Here is an 18,703-nt window from a genome sequence, read left to right on the forward strand (position 1 = left end):
GAGGACACTTTTTCCCTTAGGTTGGAGGTTGTCCTGGTCTGATGTTCAGGGGTGATGGAGGGTTGCTATACATTCAACACATGAGATATTCTAAGAAGGCAGTAATCTTTATGCCCTCTCTATTCTAGTTACACCAAACCCAAAGGTCAGTTACCAGATTACACATCCCCAGTCGTGCTTCCTTACTCCAGGACCACAGTGGAGGATTTCTGCATGAAGATTCACAAAAATCTTATCAAAGAATTTAAATAGTAAGTATCATGGGCCTGTGGTCCCTCCTTTTTCCTATGAGTTACCAATTTTACTAACTAGTAATTCTTAGGATAGCGTTTTAAAAAAGAAGGCAGGAAGGCTACTGAAATGTTTGCTTGGCTAGAACTCTGCAGTGTCTTCTTAAAACCGTGCCTAATTAGAATAGGAAGAGCTCTAGAAACCTCTTTAGGTCAGGAAGCCTGATGACACAAACAGCCCTGACCTTCCCTCATTATTTCATCTTCCTCTTGGCAAACACAAATATTAATAATGCCTGCCAGTGTCACACTGGCCTCTACTGGGTACTGAGCCCCCTTCTAAACCTTAAACATGGGCAAAACCTCCCTAATCTCTTATATTTTTCACTACTGATGCAGACTGAAAAAAAATTATTTTATTTTTGCGACAGTCTTGCTGTTGCCTTGGCTGGAGGGAGTGGTGGGATCATAGCTCACTGGAGCCTCAATCTAATGGGCTCAAGCAGTCCTCCTGCCTCAGCCTCCTGAGTAGCTGGGACTACAGGTGCACACCACTATACCCGGCTAATTTTTAATTTTTCGTTTTTTGAGACAGTCTCGCTCTTGTTGCCCAGGCTGGAGTGCAATGGCGTGATCTTGGCTCACTGCAACTTATGCTTCCCGGGTTCAAGTGATTCTCCCGCCTCAACCTCCCGAGTAGCTGGGATTATAGGCATGTGCCACCATGCCCAGCTATTTTTGTATTTTTAGTAGAGATGGGGTTCCTCCATGTTGGTCAGGCTGGTCTTGAATTCTTGACCTCAGCCCCCCAAAGTGCTGGGATTACAGGCATGAGCCACCTTGCCTGGCCTTAAAAAATGTTTATTAGAGACGAGGTCTTGCTTTGTTTACCAGGCTGGTCTTGAATTCCTGAGCTTGAGCAATTCACCTGCTTCAGCCTCCCAAAGTGTTAGGATTATAGGTGTGAGCCACTATGCCCAGCATACTAATTTTTTATTTTGAACTTATTTTAGACCAATAGCAAAGTTGTAAATATGGTAAAGTTTCCTTTTTTTTTTTTTTTTTGTGATGGAGTCTCGCTCTGTCTCCCAGGCTGGAGTGCAGTGGCGCAATCTCGGCTCACTGCAAGCTCCGCCTCCCGGGTTCACACCATTCTCCTGCCTCAGCCTCCCGAGTAGCTAGGACTACAGGTGCCCGCCACCATGCCCGGCTAATTTTTTTGTATTTTTCAGTAGAGACGGGGTTTCACCGTGTTAGCCAGGATGGTCTCAATCTCCTGACCCTGTGATCTGCCTGCCTCAGCCTCCCAAAGTGCTGGGATTACAGGCGTGAGCCACCGCGCCCAGCCCAAAGTTTCCTTTTATCTCTCACTCCACTTCTAATGTTAACAGCTCACATTACTATAAAATTATCAAAGGCCGGGCGCGGTGGCTCACGCCTGTAATCCCAGCACTTTGGGAGGCCGAGGTGGGCAGATCACGAGGTCAGGAGATCGAGACCATCCTGGCTAACATGGTGAAACCCCGTCTCTACTAAAAATACAAAAAATTAGCCGGGCGTAGTGGCGGGCGCCTGTAGTCCCAGCTACTGGGGAGGCTGAGGCAGGAGAATAGCGTGAACCCAGGAGGCGGAGCTTACAGCGAGCTGAGATTGCGCCACTGCACTCCAGCCTGGGCGACAGAGCCAGACTCCGTCTCAAAAAAATAAATAAATAAATAAATAAATAAATAAATAAATAAAAATAAAATTATCAAAAACAGGAAATAAGCATTGTTATGATGTTGTTAACTATAGATCTTATTTGAATTTTATTACTTTTACTGGCGTCTGTTTTGTGTTCCAGGAACCTGTGTGGCATCTAGTTACTTGTTTGTAGTCTTCTTGTGTTCTAGTCTACCAGTAATATTTCCTTAGACTTTCACTGTCATTCATGATCTTGACGCTTTTGAATTGTGTTCACTAGTTATTTGATTAAATATTCCTTAGTTTGAGTTTGTCCAGTGTTCTCTCATGATTGAAATGAGATCATGCATTTTTGGTAAGAATATCACAAAAATAATGATATGTTCTTCTCAATGTATCATTATATGAGATTCATGATGTTGATATACCTTACTGATGATAATATTCACATTGATTACTTGGTTAAGTTGGTGTAGGGTGGGTTTCTCTGCTGTGAAGGTATTATTTTTCTCTTCGTATTTTATAAGTATCTCGGGGTACTTTTGAGACTGTGAAAGTCCTGTTTCTCTTCAAATTTTTGCCTGCTATTAGCATCTACTGGTGAGGCTTGTCTGTGACATTTACGGCTATGATGTTTACCTAGCCATAGGCTGGAGTGTAGTGGCGCAATCTTAGCTCACTGCAACCTCTGGTTCCCGGGTTCAAGCAATTCTTCTACCTCAGCCTCCTGAGTAGCTGGTACTACAGGCGTGTGCCACCGTGCCCGGCTAATTTTTGTGTTTTTAGTAGAAATTTTTGTATTTTTAGTAGTCAGGCTGGTCTCAAACTCCTGACCTCAGGTGATCTGCCTACCTCGGCCTCCCAAAGTGCTGGGATTACAGACAGGCATGAGCTACCACGCCTGGCCTAATGGTGATTCTTTATTTTCCTTTTTTATTTTACATTTATTTATTGGACTTCTGTGTGTTAGAGCTACCACTTCTCTATTTAACTCATAATTCCTATCAGTATGAGCTCTTGGTTATTTTATTCTATAGGATGTATTCTAACACTATTATTATTTTGTTGCTCAAATTATTACAAAGCTTTGGCCATTACGAACTCCTTCATGTCGGCCCCTGTGTTCTTTTGATAAGTTGCTTTTTTTTTTTGAGACATGGTCTCACTGTTGCCCAAGCTGGAGTGCAGTGGCACGATCACAGCTCACTGTAGCCTTGATCTCATGGGCTCAAGCCTCAGCCTGCCTCAGCCTCCGGAGTAGCTGGAACCCCAAGTGTGCATCACCATGCCCAGCTAGTTTTTTCTTTTTTTTTTTTTGTAGAGACAAGATCTGACTTATGTTGCCCAGACTGGTCTCCAATGCCTGGGCTCTAATGATCCACCTGTCTTCGCCTCCCAAAGTGCTGGGATTACAGGCATGAGCCATTTATTTATTGTAGAGATGGGGTCTTGTAATGTTGCCTAGGCTTCTCAAACTCCTGGGTTCAAGTGATCCTTCCATCTCTGCCTCCCAAAGTGCAGGATTATAGGCATCAGCCACCCGTGCCCAGCCTTTCCTTACTTTTTGGTACTGTTAATACTTAGATGTTCCCAAATGACATTGATTTTGCCTGCACTAGCCCTGAAAATTAGTCACTTCTCCAAGGAGCCCCAGTTTTCAAGATGTGGGTGCTAAGTGTGCTCATTGTTAGCAAGTAGGTTATCATTGCCTGTAGGCCCTCTCAGCAAATAGGAAATACATGTATGGATACTAATGATGCTTATATACACATCTGTATTTCTGTATCTGTCTTATCCTTCCTCACTATCCATCATTTATCTATCCATCTTTCCTAAAAACCATGAGTTTATACTGTTACCTCTGATTCTAGTTCAGTACTACAGGGATCATTTTTTTTTTCTTTTTTTTTTGAGATGGAGTCTCACTCTGTTGCCCAGGCTAGAGTGCAGTGGCGTGATCTCCGCTCACTGCAAGCTCCGCTTCCCGGGTTCATGCCATTCTCCTGCCTCAGCCTCCCAAGTAGCTGGCACTACAGGCACCTGCCACCATGCCTGGCTAATTTTTTGTATTTTTAGTAGAGATGGGGTTTCACCGTGTTAGCCAGGATGGTCTCGATCTCCTGACCTCGTGATCTGCCCGCCTCGGCCTCCCAAAGTGTTGGGATTACAGGTGTGAGCCACTGTGCCCGCCGCACTTTTTTTTCTGAATAGGAAAAAGGGTTAAAAACAAAAGAAGAAAATAGAGCTAGGTGTGGTAGCTCACGCCTGTAATCTCAGCACTTTGGGAGGCCAAGGCAGGAGGACTGCTTGAGTCCAGGAGGTTGAGTCTTGAGTGTGAGATCAGACTAGGCAATATAGTCATACCCCCATCTTTATAAAAAATAAAATAATTAGCCAGACATGGTACCAGGCACCTGTGGTCCCAGCTACTCAGGAGGCAGAGGTAGGATTGCTTGAGCCCAGGAGGTTGATGTTGCAGCGAACCATGATAATGATCATGCCCCCTGTACTCTAGCCTGGGCAGCAGACTGAGACCCTGCCTCAAAAAACCAACCAAACAAAGAAAAAACAAAACTTGTTTCTGATCCTAAGAGTACTGAGAGAGTGAAGTCCTTTACTGACCTTCAGATCCTTATATATAAAACAACTGAATTCCACATGTAAGTGCTAATTTCCACCACAGTCAAAACATTATGCTTTGGCAGTTACTTTAACTGGTAAAGATGACTTTTGTAAAAAGTTAAACACTGTCCTTTTTCAAACTTTGTAGAGTTATATATAGCTCTTTCCTTCTATGGTGGCAAAACATTATTCAAAACCTTCAGAACTTTAAATTTACCAGGGAATTAAAAAGGGGAGAAAAATGTCTCAGATAAGAAATATATCGAAGTAAACAGGATTTTATTTGCTCCTTATTTTACTGTTTTTTTTTTCCTTTAATTATTGCACAACTATCTTTGTTTTTTTTTTTTTGAGATAGGGTCTTGTTCTCTTGCTGCCCAGGCTGGAGTCCAGTGGCGTAATCGTGGTTCACTGCAGCCTTGAACTCCTGGGCTCAAGCGATCCTCCCACCTCAGCCTTTCAAATAGCTGGGACTACAGGTGCAAACCACCATGCCTGGCTAATTTTTTCTATTTTTGTAGAGCTAGGGTTTCTCCATGCTGCCCAGGCTGGTACAACTCTCTTAATAATAGAAAACTTTCATCTTCAGGCCTAATTAATTATAACACTTATCCCTTTTCCATTTCCTTCATGCCCTTGACCACATCGATCCCTTATTCTGTGCTTTGTGTTTTTTTGTGTGTGTGTGTGTGTTTTTTTTTTGAGACTGAGCGAGACTCAGTCGCCCAGGCTAGAGTGCAGTGGCACGATCTCGGCTCACTGCACCCTCCGCCTCCCAGGTTCAAGCGATTCTCCTGCCTCAGCCTCCCAAGTAGCTGGGACTACAGGTGCACGCTACCATGCCCAGCTAATTTTTTTGTATTTTTAGTAGAGACGGGGTTTCACCATGTTGGCCAGGATGGTCTCGATCTCTTGACCTCATGATCCGCCCGCCTGGGCCTCCCAAATGCTGGGATTACAGGTGTGAGCCACTACACTTGGCCTAATTTTTGTATTTTTAGTAGAGACAGGGTTTCACCATATTAGCCAGGCTGGTCTCGAACTCCTGACCTCGTGATCCGCCCGCCTCAGCCTCCCAAAGTGCTGGAATTAGAGGCATGAGCCACTGCACCCGGCCTGGAATATAGATTTTTTAATGAGGTTTTGACTCAATGATAATATAATAACAATATAGCCACCTTTTTTACTCTTGGTACACAATTCTTAGTCTCTGTGAGGCAGGTCTCGGTGTTTCATTCACCAGTTTTCATCACTAGCACAACATATTCTTAAGTTTGGAGGCCCATGGATATAAATTACCTTCACATGTTCCAGTAAATCGGGAGGACATATCAATTACAGTTTCTTGTTAGGGAGGAAGATTTTCCTGGCATGGCTGAAGAGAGAGGCCCTAATTTCTTGTCGGTACCCACTGATGGTTTCAGGAAACCCAGCAAAAACAGGTATTCTCTAACAGTCTGTAAGTGATATTATATCTGTAAGAATCAGTCTGAAATTTTCAGGGTATTTCTCTATGAAGATTAAATGATGGATTTTTTTTTTTTTTTTTTTTGAGATGGAGTTTCGCTCTTGTTGCCCAACCTGGAGTGCAATGGCGTGATCTTGGCTCACTGCAACCTCTGCCTCCTGGGTTCAAGCCATTCTTCTGCCTCAGCCTCCCGAGTAGTTGGGATTACAGGCACCTGCCACCACGCCCAGCTAATTTTTGTATTTTTAGTGGAGACGGGGTTTCACCATGTTGGCCAGGCTCTTCTTGAACACCTGATCTCAGGTGATCCACCTGCCTCGGCCTCCCAAAGTGGTGAGATTACGGGTGTGAGCCAATGCGCCCAGCCCAGGGTATTTCTCTATAACAAATTCATGCTTTTAATTTTAAACTAGGCTCTTTATACTAAACATGTTTTTTGTCTTTGACTTTCTGCAATAAGAGGAACCACACAACTTCCAGAAGTCTTTGCCGGCTTATATGTTAAGGCTTCAGTGTCTCATGCTGCTAGGGAAGATAAAAGCTTTTGTAGGTCTATGGTTCTTAAGAGTGTGATACTAAATCTGAGCAGAAGGGTGGTATCCAGGCAAATAGGGCAGAAGCTAGGTTATTATTTACACTGACTGTTCTTTTTCTCTTCCATACAGTGCTCTGGTCTGGGGTCTCTCTGTGAAACACAATCCTCAGAAAGTGGGTAAAGACCATACGTTGGAGGATGAGGATGTCATTCAAATTGTGAAGAAGTGAAACCTTTCCCTTTTCCCATCTGCTGGGCGAACCACAACAGTGTTCCCCATGATCAGGCACCCTACCCCAGTTCTTTCTGGTTTTGGCAGTCACCGGATCAGTATCCAGGGGAGGGAGATGGAGGCACCCAAACTGGAACTTCATTTGTCTTACCTTGGTGTCACCTTTTATGTTGAACTGCATAAAAGACCTGGTAGGCTGGTCTGCTACATGCAGCTCGTGTCATTGTCAGAATTTGTTTTGGGATGGGCTGAATGAGGAAGGGTATATACGGTGAAGTAGCTACAGAAGGGATCCTTGGGAACTTGATCTTGAGTGTGAAATGGATAAAAATATGACATGCTGCATCTTATTTGATGTTTACTTATGGGAACCCCTTCCAAACTAGATATGGCTTTCAGTCCTTTCAAGTGGTCTTTCCCACATGATACTGGAGGAAGGACTTTACGTAAGTTAACTGATCACTCCCCGCAAGGCTAACCTACTTTGGGAGATCATGTAATTAAGTACTCCAACCAGGCAGATCAGGGTTTGAAATTGCAGGTCCACCTCTAGTTAGCTGTGGAGCCCTGAACAAATTACCCAACCTTTATGAGCCTCAGTTTCCTCATGTAACATGGGGATAGTAATAGCACTTACTTTCTGCGGTGGTGATTGTTAGTAGTGGAGGGAGATGGTACTTATATGTCAAATACTGTACTAAGCAATTTATAAGTATTCAATGACTCTTGGCTTTTGTTGCACCGAGCCTTTTACTGGGCTGTCTGCCCTATGTAGAGCACAGCTGTACATCATCAGTGTTGGGCTGAATGTTGAGCTGAACTATGCTGCCAGCTGGGCCACTGAAATGCTTTTTTCTTTTTCTTTTTTTTTTTGAGACGGAGTTTCGCTCTTGCTGCCCAGGCTGGAGTGCAATGGCGTGATCTCGGCTCACCGAAACCTCCGCCTCCCGGGTTCAAGCGATTCTCCTGTGTCAGCCTCCCGATTAGCTGGGATTACAGGCATGTACCACCATGCCCCGCTAATTTTGTATTTTTAGTAGAGATGGGGTTTCTCCATGTTGGTCAGGCTGGTCTTGAATTCCTGACCTCAGGTGATCCGCTCGCCTCAGCCTCCCAGAGTGCTGGGATTACAGGTGTGAGCCACCGTGCCCGGCCAACTAAATGCCTTCTTTCCCATAACCCAGACTTTCTGCTTGAATCCCCATGAAAGTCCTGGCCTCAGCCAATAACTTGGGCGAGGGTACATTGCAAGTGAGGCAACTGGTGTGATCAAAGCAGGTTTGTGTGTTCACATATGTGTATGTATGGAGGTGGGAGGTTTAGGAGGAGGGTTGGTGTCAGGACCACTTGAGAGGATGCTAAGGACATAATCAGATACTTGGGGGGTAGGAATATAGGAATTTAAGGGGATTGCTCTGATTGTGTGAAATTGGTTGATAAAAATCTTGGTGTGGTGGGTAACAATATGGGCGTAGGGGGCTGGGCCCAGTAGCTCCCACCTGTAATCCTAGCACTTTGGGAGGTCAGGGCAGGAAGATCGCCTGAGCTCAGGTGTTCGAGACCAGCCTGGACAACGTAGTGAGGCCCAATCTCTACAAAAAATTTAAAAAATTAGATGGGCATGGTGGTGTGTGCCTGTAGTCCCAGCTGTTCGGAAGGCTGAGGTGGGAGGATTGCTTGAGCCTGGGAGGTCCAGGCTGCAGTGAGCTAAGATGGGCCACTGCACTCCAGCCTGGGTGACAGAGTGAGACCCTGTCGCCAAGAAATGAAGAATATGGGCAGAAAGGAAGGTATGGGCATGTAAGTATGGAGGAGAAATCTTAAACTTGTTAACTAACTTGCTCTTGGGAAGAAGTCAAACATTATTTCAGTATGGACAACAGAGATGATACAGTAGTCCCTGAGAAAATCAGGAAGAATAGGTTTGCAGAAAGACAGAATTTGATTATTTCTTCAAATGAGGCAAGCCAGAGCTTTTAGCAGGTCATGAGAGATCACAGTGTGGGATTATTCACATACTCAGCCTCTGTCCAGTGCTTGTTTTCTCCTGCTGCCCTAATAGCAGTTGCTTCCCTTTGATAGTCTTCCTGCAGCTTGGGCTTATCACTGTCCCCAGACCCGGAAGATAAGCTCCTGAAGCCTGGTATGCTAGTTACTTTTCAGAATATCGGCCTTGATACCACTGGTGCATTCATGATAGAGGCCATGGTCTTAGAGCCTGCCCCAACCCTGCAGGGGAACAGGGAAACATTGGCTTTCTGAGCTATGGGATTTCCAGGAAGGTTTGTTCTCCAGCCAGAACATATTGGGTTTCTGGGGACTCTTCTTGCCAAAATTCACTTTCATTGAGCAAGCATTTAGCACTGCCAGGATGTTGGGGAGGGAAGATTGCTGAAATCCAGTTCATCCTAAGGCCTCAGGATGTGCTGTGAATAGGCCTTGTGTCCATCATTTAGCACCCTCCCCATGGCTTGATCCAGGGTCCCCTGGTCTCCTTGAGGAGAGAATTACCCTACCTTTCCCTTTTTCCTCTGGGCTTAGACTTAGCAGTTCTGGGAGAGGGGTGTGTTTGGTATCGGGAATGCTGCCTAGGGTATGACCACTGTGGAGGTACAGCTAAAGGCTTTCTCCTTATTAACTCTAAGACTTTACTGGTTTGGCTGTCATAGCATGATTTGAATTTCCTGTGCTTTTACATATTCCATGTTTCTTTCCTGACTTTATTACAAGTAAACAGATCCACTGTTCTGTGCCATTTAACTAGTTAGAACACGCTTAGCTGCATTTAGCAGAAAGCGCTAACTTAACCGGCTGAAATGGAAGGGAACTTGGTCTTACCTTTTTGGGAAGCTATTTTCCAGAAGCCACCCAGTTTGTCCTTGTCTCATGGCCTAAAATTGGGTCACATGTCTATTTTTGAATCAATTGTTGGTAAAGGGAATAGAATTATTGAAGAACCAGAATTTAACCCTGTAAGTTATCATCATTCTTGGTTTGTGTTTATGCTCATAGTTCACAAAGAAAGGCCAATGGACCTCCCACTTCCCTTCCCTCTTAATAGAGTCTGGCTTAAAAGACACTCAGCTATCTCCTAGGGGAAGGCCTAGCTGCACTCTCTGTTCACTTCATTCCCACTTCCTTTTACCACTGACCTCCCAAAGACTATTTAACTGCTTCCTTTGGGTGGGACTATTCTTTCCTCTCCTACCTGACCTCCCCTGCTTAACAGATTGTCCATGATATGCTTTGTGGCCCTGAGCTGTTTTACTTTCAGGATGGCTTCTATATCCTTAGCTTCTCTTAACTTTTATTTTGCACATCCTTCCAGCACTGATTGCTTCTGAACTCATCTTGTGCCTGCAAGACATCAAAAGTTTCTCCAAAGACATCTCTTCCTCTTTGCCCTCATCCTATATCAAGGTCTTAGCTCCTTGAAGACTGCATTAATATGTCTTTTGCCTTCATCCCCCGCTACCCTCCCACTTCCTCTAGTCCTTGTGTTTACCAAAATACTTTTGCTAAAACCTGTATGTCTAGTTTCTGCTGATACTCTTAGCAATACTCCCTTATTTCCTTCTGGCTCCATTTGCCAATCACCAGCTAATGGCTTTGCTCTTTGCATGGTACCTGTTTCTGTCCTACTAGCTTCTAGCCCGAAAAGGAAGCCTTTACTAGCAGCTTCAACCCAGTCCTCCTTACCTTGTACCTATTAACGTTGGTTCAACATGAAGGGGAAGTAAGATAAGTGGAAGAGGATACACAGGAAAGGTGGAACTGGATTCAGGTATCTGTGTTCTGCCATTGACACTTGGGACTGCTTTCCAGCTTCCACCTGTGGAAACCAGAAAGCATTTGCCAAAAATTCTAAACAGGGTCTATTTCTGAAGCTGAGGAATCACATGGAGTGCATAGCATGGGGGAAGGGGATTACTAATGAGGTTGAAAGAAAAGTACCAGGAAGAGACTGACTTCATGCATAATCCACAAAGCCAGGTTTTGTTGAAAGGTGACCTGCTTTCTTGTATTCCTGCAAGTACACGGCAGGGTGGGCAGTTCCAGGCTTATAGTCATTATTCCCTAACAAACAAACAGTCAAGACTTAGGCTGCTCAAGACTCTACTACCCTTGTAGTCAAATATCCAACCACCTTGACCTTTTACCTCATTATCTGACCCTTTAGCATGGAGTCCTAAAATGGTCCTAAATGGACAAATATCTAGAACTCTGGTAAATTAACTTGAGTAGCATGGGAAATAAGTATCACCTCATAGCAGGACTGAAAAACCTCCAGTTAGGAAAGGGGACTCAGGACTGTACTGTATTTTGTAGAATCTTTATCCGTCAGTGCTATGTATATACTAATAGTTAAGGTGAATAATAAAACAATTGTGAGCTAAGGAATGTGATACAGAACACAAGGAGTCAATTAATGCATGAGTCTTAAGGGAAATTCTTAGACTTCAGTGGGTTGAATCAGAACTCTGAGCTTAGAGAAACAGGATGCCCCAGTAAACATGATTTGTTTGAGAGAAACTACCATATGTAATAGATGATTCCTCAATAAACAAATTGTTTTCACTAGGTCAGTTTAATCTTGGAAATTACACTATAGATATCCTGGTATTAGCCACAAGGCTACGCTAGCTATAGGGTCAGTCCAGTATAAATGGACCTGTTGGAGTCTTTAAAGCTCAAGGAAAAAGGCCATAGCTGATTTCTCCTAAATCAAGATAGAGTCCAATTAACTTTTTTTTTTTTTTTTTTTAAGATGGAGTCTCACTCTGTCGCCAAGCTGGATTGCAGTGGCGCAATCTCAGCTCACTGCAACCTCTGCCTCCCAGGTTCAGGTGATTCTTCTGTCTCAGCCTCCCGAGTAGCTGGGACTACAGGTGTGTGCCACCATGCCCAGCTAGTTTTGTATTTTTAGTAGAGACGGGATTTCACCATCTTGGCTAGGATGGTCTTGATCTCTTGACTTCGTGATCCGCCCGCCTCTGCCTCCCAGAGTGCTGAGATTACAGGCATGAGTCACAGTGCCCAATTTCCATGGGTTTTCAAGAAAAGCTTAAACTTCAGATCACTTCCCTAAAGGAACATACTGAGCATAGCTTGGCTGGTTAGAAATTAAGAAGACTAGCTTGGGCTACATGGTAAGACCCTGCCTCTACAAAAAAAGAAAAAAGTTAGTCGTGTGTGCCTGTAGTTCCATCTACTTGGGAGGCTGAGGTGAGAGGATTGCTTGAGCCCAGGAGGTTGAAGCTGCAGTGAGCCACAATTGCACCACTCTACTCCAGCCTGGGCAACACAGAGTGAGACCCTGTCTCCAAACAAAATTAGGGTTTCAGAGAGGAAATAAACACAACAATGTCAGTTACTTCATTCACACACTTAGCATATGCAATTTTAATCAACCAAAAGAAAATCCCAAATGTACAAGTGAAAAAAATCCAAACTGTTGACACAGGCCTAACTAATATCAGCTACTTTTATGTACAGCTGTATAAGTTCAAAAAAGCTATCCTATATGTATATACAAAAGTTGTTTATACACAGGTCTGTACATAAGGGTCTATACATTTATTTCCTCAGAACCCTTAGGTGCCACCTCTTGGTGAGGACACCAACACTTCATTCACATATCTTACAAAAAAGAAAGACCATTTCCAGGATTGACAATGTTGTGCATCCTGTATTCAGACAAGGTACACTCCACTCAACTGGTTAAGATCCTTCCATCATAATGCGGACCACACCAGATGCATGGGTTCCACCAAATAGCTTCACACAGAGTGCTCCAAAGTAAAAGCCCATAAACCAACCCGAGATGAGGAAGCAGGGTCCTGCCCAGGGTGCCACCACAGGTCCGGGCTTAGTTGAGTCTGCCTGCCCTGCTCACTGTCGGTATTCCAATTCATCTACACTGATAACTTTGGCGGGCATGGAGGGCAGGGGTTGCTGTAGCACATCTGAGCCAAACCATTTGGCAAGGCCCACAGGGGAGCTGCTCCTCTGGCTGGGGCGATGCTCCAGCTGGGAGTGCATGTGGGGCAGGCCCGACCGGCTGGGCACGTTCTGAGGGGTTTGAACGCTGACAGCCGCCGCCTGGGAACCAGAGCCTGGAGGATGCAGAACTGTGGAGATAAGAAGGGTTATCATTCACAGCATGAGAAGGAAAGTTTATTAGACCCTGCTTCATTCAAACCCTATCCAAAGAAGTCTTTACTAGAGGATTTTTTCTAGGGCTTCTTTAGAAACTCCTTTGCAAAATACCAACAATGCCAGAAAACAGTACCATGGAAAGCTGAGCTATTCAGAAGCTACCAGTATTGAAAACCCACCCTGGATGACACGACCGCTACTTCTCATGGCAAGTAACCACATCGCAGAAGGAGCAACATTAACTGGGCAGGCCGGATGCTGAACCTCTGTTGGATTCTCAGCCCTCTCTCCTAACAGGCAAAGGAAAAAGAAAGCCAGAGCACACTTGGCTTTTCCCACTGACTTTGCAGGAACAGTAATCCCAAATTGCATAGAGGTCAATATACTTCATCTTATTATCTGGTTACACTTTGTCCCAAACTTAGAACAAGTTAAAGAATGAAAATGTTAATTCATCTCCACTGGAAACTAGTCCTAAAAGCTTCAAGGCTCCCTAAGTCCGTCCCAAACTCACCTGTCACATTCCTGAACCTACCTGAGCGCTGTAGCTGCTGTTGCACCATTGCCAGATGCAGAGGTGTTCCAGGACGAGGGTTTAAGAGAGGGTGACTAGCAGCAGGTAAAGGGTAAAAGGGCTGACCCAGGATGGGGCCAGATATTCCCTGTAAATGAGTCAAGTCCATCCCAGGAGGAAGCACACCTGTTGATCAGAAAAAGCAAGCAGCTGAGTAGTCTTAACGTTACCTGGAAATTTTCCAGCTTCACTGTACAGTTTTGCTGATCTGGAAGTTTGTTAAGAATGAAGGGCTCTGCGCAGTGGCTCACATCTGTAATCCCAGCACTTTGGGAGGCCAAAGCAGGTGGACCACGAGGTCAGGAGTTCGAGACCAGCATGGCCAACATGGTGAAACCCTGTCTCTACTAAAAATACAAAAATTAGCCAGGTGTAGTGGCAGGTGCCTGTAATCCCAGCTACTCGGAAGGCTGAGGCAGGGACCTAGAACTCGGGAGGCAGAGGTTGCCGTGAGCAGAGATCATGCCACTGCACTCCAGCCTGGGCGACAGAGCAAGACTCTGACTCAAAAAAAAAAAAAGAATAATCCTCTGGCTCATGCCTGTAATCCTGACATTTTCGGAGGCCAAGGTGGGTGGATTGCCTGAGCTTTGGAGTTTGAGACCAGCCTGGGCAACACGGTGAAACCCTGTCTCTACTAAAATACAAAATAAATTATCTGGGTGTGGCAGCGTGCACCTGTAGTCCCAGCTACTCGGGAGGCTGAGACAGGAGAATTGCTTGAACCCAGGAGGCAGAGGTTGCAGTGAGCTGAGATCGCGCCACTGCACTCCAGCCAGGGAGACAGAGTGAGACTTATGTCTCTACAAAAAAAAAAAAAAAAAAAAGGAAGAAGAATCTTCCAAGCTAGGTTCCTAATCTTTTAAAGGACTAGGGGATTGACTGGATTGGGCCCACTGCCTGCCAGTTAGATGGGAAAATCTAGTAACATCTTTCTAGGGATGGAAATCTCCCACATTATAGCACTTCACCAGTGCCAACAATTGTCCTCTAGGCCCACAAACTGACGACACCCAAGTCAGGTTGCAAACTCACCAGTTTGGAGCAAACTTGGAAGATGCTGTGGATGTACTCCCTGGGCCAGCATCCTCTGTACCAACCCTGGGTGAAGCTGGTGAGCAGGCCTAACCATAGGGACATGGGAGACAAGGGGAACTTGGTGGACAGGGCGGAGAAAAGGTGTTGTAGGAACTGGGGATGCTAAGGTGGGTGTTTTTCTCCCAGTTGCTTTAGGTCGATAATCTTGTTCTTTGGTGTAACGGTTGGTCTGGGACAGTGGGGTGGAACACGAAGACCTCTGTAATGCTGACAGTTTTGGATTTGTAGTGGGAGAAGAGTCTCGATCGGCACTGGGTACAGAGCTGGATGACAGGAGGTTTTCTGTGAGGAACCAAACAAAAAATATTTTGGTAAGCCTCTCCCAAACACTTGTGGCCTCCCACTGGTCTAATAAATCTCATTTCTTAAGGTCTCAATTCTTATCTCATACCCTTAACAAGTTTAGAGGACTACACGGTAGGAACCATCATTTGCTTCATAAACAGGACCAGAAGATGAATTGTTGGGCACCCTTCTCTACACAAATGGCTGTGGCCTAGATTATGCAAGTCCATCACAACAGAAAATCTAAACGGCAATTAGAGTCTGGTCAAAGAACCCAAACTGTCTTAATAGTACCAACAGGATTTCCTCCCCACCACCCACCCCAAGCCTTCTCAAACACAGGCAAAAATCTCTCAGATCTATACTTTAACACCTGTGTAAACCCTAATTTGGAATCTGCATGTTACCACGTCCTTCAAATCTCTACTGTGCAACTCCTAAAAGCCTCTCACATAAGGACAGTTAAGTCTCCACAGGCCGGACATAATCTTTCAGAAGTAAAACTAGCTGAATTATATTAATTTGCCAAATAAGTATACTAATTATTCAACTTGGAAACCTAACTAAGGATTCTAAACTAACACTCATTCTACCCGTCTGGTAGTAGCACTCTTAGATTGGTCAAATTTCAAGCAACCAAGCAACTGTAAGCTGGCCCAATTCTTCTCACTGTCACGCAGAACCTTCTCACTGACACAGAACCATAGTCCAGAGAAGCTAGTGGCCTTGCCCAGGGCTTTGCATAGAATATCAGGCTGGTCAGCGCTCAGGCCCATGTTCATCACATACTTTCTTGAGCAGTGCCCTTAACAGCTCTGCAGTACCTTCACTGGCCTTCTGAGTATCCTCTTTACTGTCACCAAGAGCTGCTTTTCCAGATGCTGGCTCCTCCTTGCTTTTCTCTTTGCTCTCATACATCTTACGAATCACCGAGGTAGGGGTAAAGGAAGGAGAAAGCTGCAGAGAAAAACAATTGGCATTAGCACATTCTCTAAGTGCCTTTCTCTAATACTAAGCCAGGATTAACTTGTCAATGTACTCAATAAAGAGTCCCCACATTGGTAGCATAGGCCAACTGTAGTATTCTGTTCTGTAGCTGCTGTAGGAAAAACAGAATGGGGCAAATAGGCAGTGTCCCAAGTACATTATCCCTTGCTTACAACTGTGTGATAATGGGGACATGCCTGTGCAGCCTCTGCGTCACATATTTCCCAGCCTGGGATTAGGCTGGCAAGAAAAGAACATGGCCAGAAATATAACTTGGAGCAACAGACCTTCCTTCTGCAAAAGGACATTTCAAGGATAACGTCAAAACCAAAATTACTCCATACTCCTAATATTTACCTTCTTAACTTGGCTACCAGAAAAGTCAAATTTATCTCAATAGTCTCAACCATCAGGATTAATCATTTGGAGTCATTTCTTACCTCTTCACTATTTCTACCTTGGTGATTTTATTATGCATTTGCCTTTTCTCACCAAACAACCCCACATCTTTAATGGCAGGAGACAGGGCATAACTTATAAACAAAAAAGTTCTTTCCAAACCCTGCTGCCTTCAAGGTCACTGGTGCAAAGACCCACGTGGGGTTCTGAAGCACACAGCAAAGTTTTTTTTTCCTTCTCTATCAGCTTTGATTAGAATGATAAAGATTTGTGGGGAATGAAACTTTTTTTTTTTTTTTGAGACAGGGACTCACTAGGGAGGGCAGTGGCACAATCTTGGCTCACTGCAACCTCTGCCTCCTGGACTCAAGGGATCCTCCCACCTCGGCCTCCCGAGTATAGCTGGGACCACAGATGTGCACCACCATGCCCAACTAATTTTTTGTATTAGGGGTAGAGACAGGGTCTCACTAGGTTGCCCAGTCTGGTCTTGAACTCCTGAAGTCAAATAATCTACCTCCCTCGGCCTCTGAAAGTCCTGGGATTACAGGTGTGAGCCACCACACCCAGCTGGAATGAAACATTTTTTAAAGTAATGATAGTTATAAAACTACACTTGTCACTGCATATAAGCAAACCCTTCTGTTCCAGCCTTAGAACTATCACTGAGACCTGAAGTGGTGAATCCAAATTTGTGAACTCCCCTGCAAGTTTCAGTAGACTCCCCACTGTCTGACCCAGTCACCTCTGTCCACTTCACCTCCTGTCTCTATCGTCCTCCTGTCTCCCCACACCTGGTTCATTTCTTTGAACATACTATATCACCTCATGTGTCCTGGCCCATGATCATCTCTGCTGGAGCATATTTTCCCCCATATACGGAATTCATTAAAATCCTAAGACTTAAGACTATGTCCTAAAAGGGAAAGACCTAATAGACAGGTATGAAAGACTACTAGGTCAGTTATTTCCATGGAAGGAACTCAAGGACATTTAGGGCACACAGTGGTACAACCCAAGCACAACCAAACAGGGAGAAGCCTTAAAGTCCTTCACAGTTACTAAAGGTCACTGACCATGCTTGTGATGGAGGCAGCAGGGGCAGGGGAAGAGGAATTCCCTCGATGCACTGGTGCTGGTGACTTGGTCACTCGCTGTTGCCTGTGAACAAACCAGTTATCAGCATGAACCCCAATCTGCTTAACTTCAAGTCTTAAAACCATGTAATACTCAAGACCAGCCTAGAAATTTTAACATCCCCTTTCCCTTATCCAATTCAATTTCCCAAGCATTTAGGCCTAACATACACAAAAGCACATGCTAAGCTCTGAGGGAAGATGAAAGCAAAATGAAACACGGTCCCAGTCTTGTGAAAGCTCTCAGCCTAGTGGGGGAGACAATCACCTAGAGCAAACCAAGGCACGTAGATATTAGGCACCAACAAAGTACAATGGGAAAATGGAGGGGTTAGAAGGAATAACAAGGCACTGCAGGGATGCTTCCTGGGGAAGAAGCTGCATTCCATTGGGTGCGATCAACAAGAAGCTAGAGAAGAACAGTTCAGGTAGACGGAACAGGTATAGGAACTTGGGAGGGCCTTGGGAGTTGTAGGGTTATCCAGAGCTGGTGTATAGTTTACTGCAGACTACACCAGTGAGGTGCGCTAGGGAGGGCCTTCATTCTTGGGCTGCCTGTGCTTCACTGGGCAGGGAGCAGCAATAATTAGCACAATGTCTGGCATAGAACTGATGCTGTGTGTGACACTTGTTCAAATCAAATACAGAATCAAGAGTTTCAGCTATTTTAGGACCACTCTTGGTCTACACAAGATTGATCTCAGGCCTCAAAGGTCAAGGCCCAAGTATAGTTACTGACCTGAAGTTCTCTGAATCACAGATAGATGGAAAACCTAAATTCATGGCTTCTTTATAGTTAGTACTCTGTTGCTGCCATGCTGTGACTGTGTATGACAACATGGGCAGACAGATCAGTACTATTCCGAGTGACTAAAAAATGAACCCCAAACTTGAGGGTCCCACATGACCTATCATTCCTTCTGGAAAACATATTTGAGCACCTGCTACAGACACTGTTCCAGGTTCTTGGAATACAGCAGTGAATAAAAGAAAAATAATCTCTGGCCTCGTGGAGGTTACATTCTTGGGGCTGCAGGATGGAGTGGGGTTACTACAGGCAGGGAGACAAACAATAAATAGTATGCTAGACAGTGATGAATACAATTAAAAAAAGCAAGGTAAGGGGAAAGGCATGTTTGTTGGAGGGACACAGCTGTACACAGGGAGGACCTAAGAAACTGATGCTGATCCAAAACATGACGGCTAGACTGACACTGACTCAAATATGCTTGCTAGTTTTGAGTAAACCATGTTTTAAAAACCTGTTTTCTGTATCTGTAAAATGCAGTTACGTA

At 44.7% G+C, this 18,703-nt stretch overlaps 2 protein-coding genes across 8 annotated transcripts in view; one reads left to right on the forward strand and one right to left on the reverse strand.

Moving 5' to 3' along the window:
- DRG1 (developmentally regulated GTP binding protein 1) overlaps positions 1-6,983 on the forward strand; it is a 34,524-nt gene extending 27,541 nt beyond the window's left edge. Inside the window, exons 8-10 of one of the 3 annotated variants that reach the window (XM_032139833.2) lie at positions 129-251; positions 5,877-5,977; positions 6,669-6,983. In XM_032139833.2, the coding sequence (XP_031995724.1) occupies positions 129-251; positions 5,877-5,977; positions 6,669-6,694 (250 nt within the window). In that variant the 3' untranslated portion in view covers positions 6,695-6,983. Of the gene's footprint in view, positions 1-128; positions 252-5,876; positions 5,978-6,668 lie in introns of those variants that run through there. The other 2 variants (XM_032139834.2, XM_032139835.2) reach the window with 2 other exon arrangements.
- A 5,158-nt stretch (positions 6,984-12,141) lies between these two features.
- The window catches only part of EIF4ENIF1 (eukaryotic translation initiation factor 4E nuclear import factor 1), a 59,490-nt gene continuing 52,928 nt past the window's right edge, over positions 12,142-18,703 (reverse strand). For all 5 annotated transcript variants that reach the window (XM_058431676.1, XM_032139838.2, XM_032139837.2 and 2 more), the window contains 5 exons: positions 17,349-17,433; positions 15,711-15,843; positions 14,539-14,883; positions 13,465-13,629; positions 12,142-12,901 (listed from right to left, as the gene is read on the reverse strand). In XM_058431676.1, the coding sequence (XP_058287659.1) occupies positions 12,663-12,901; positions 13,465-13,629; positions 14,539-14,883; positions 15,711-15,843; positions 17,349-17,433 (967 nt within the window). In that variant the 3' untranslated portion in view covers positions 12,142-12,662. The remainder of the gene's footprint in view (positions 12,902-13,464; positions 13,630-14,538; positions 14,884-15,710; positions 15,844-17,348; positions 17,434-18,703) is intronic.

Source organism: Hylobates moloch, unplaced genomic scaffold, assembly GCF_009828535.3.
Source record: "Hylobates moloch isolate HMO894 unplaced genomic scaffold, HMol_V3 SCAFFOLD_19, whole genome shotgun sequence".
NCBI classification, from domain to species: domain Eukaryota; kingdom Metazoa; phylum Chordata; class Mammalia; order Primates; family Hylobatidae; genus Hylobates; species Hylobates moloch.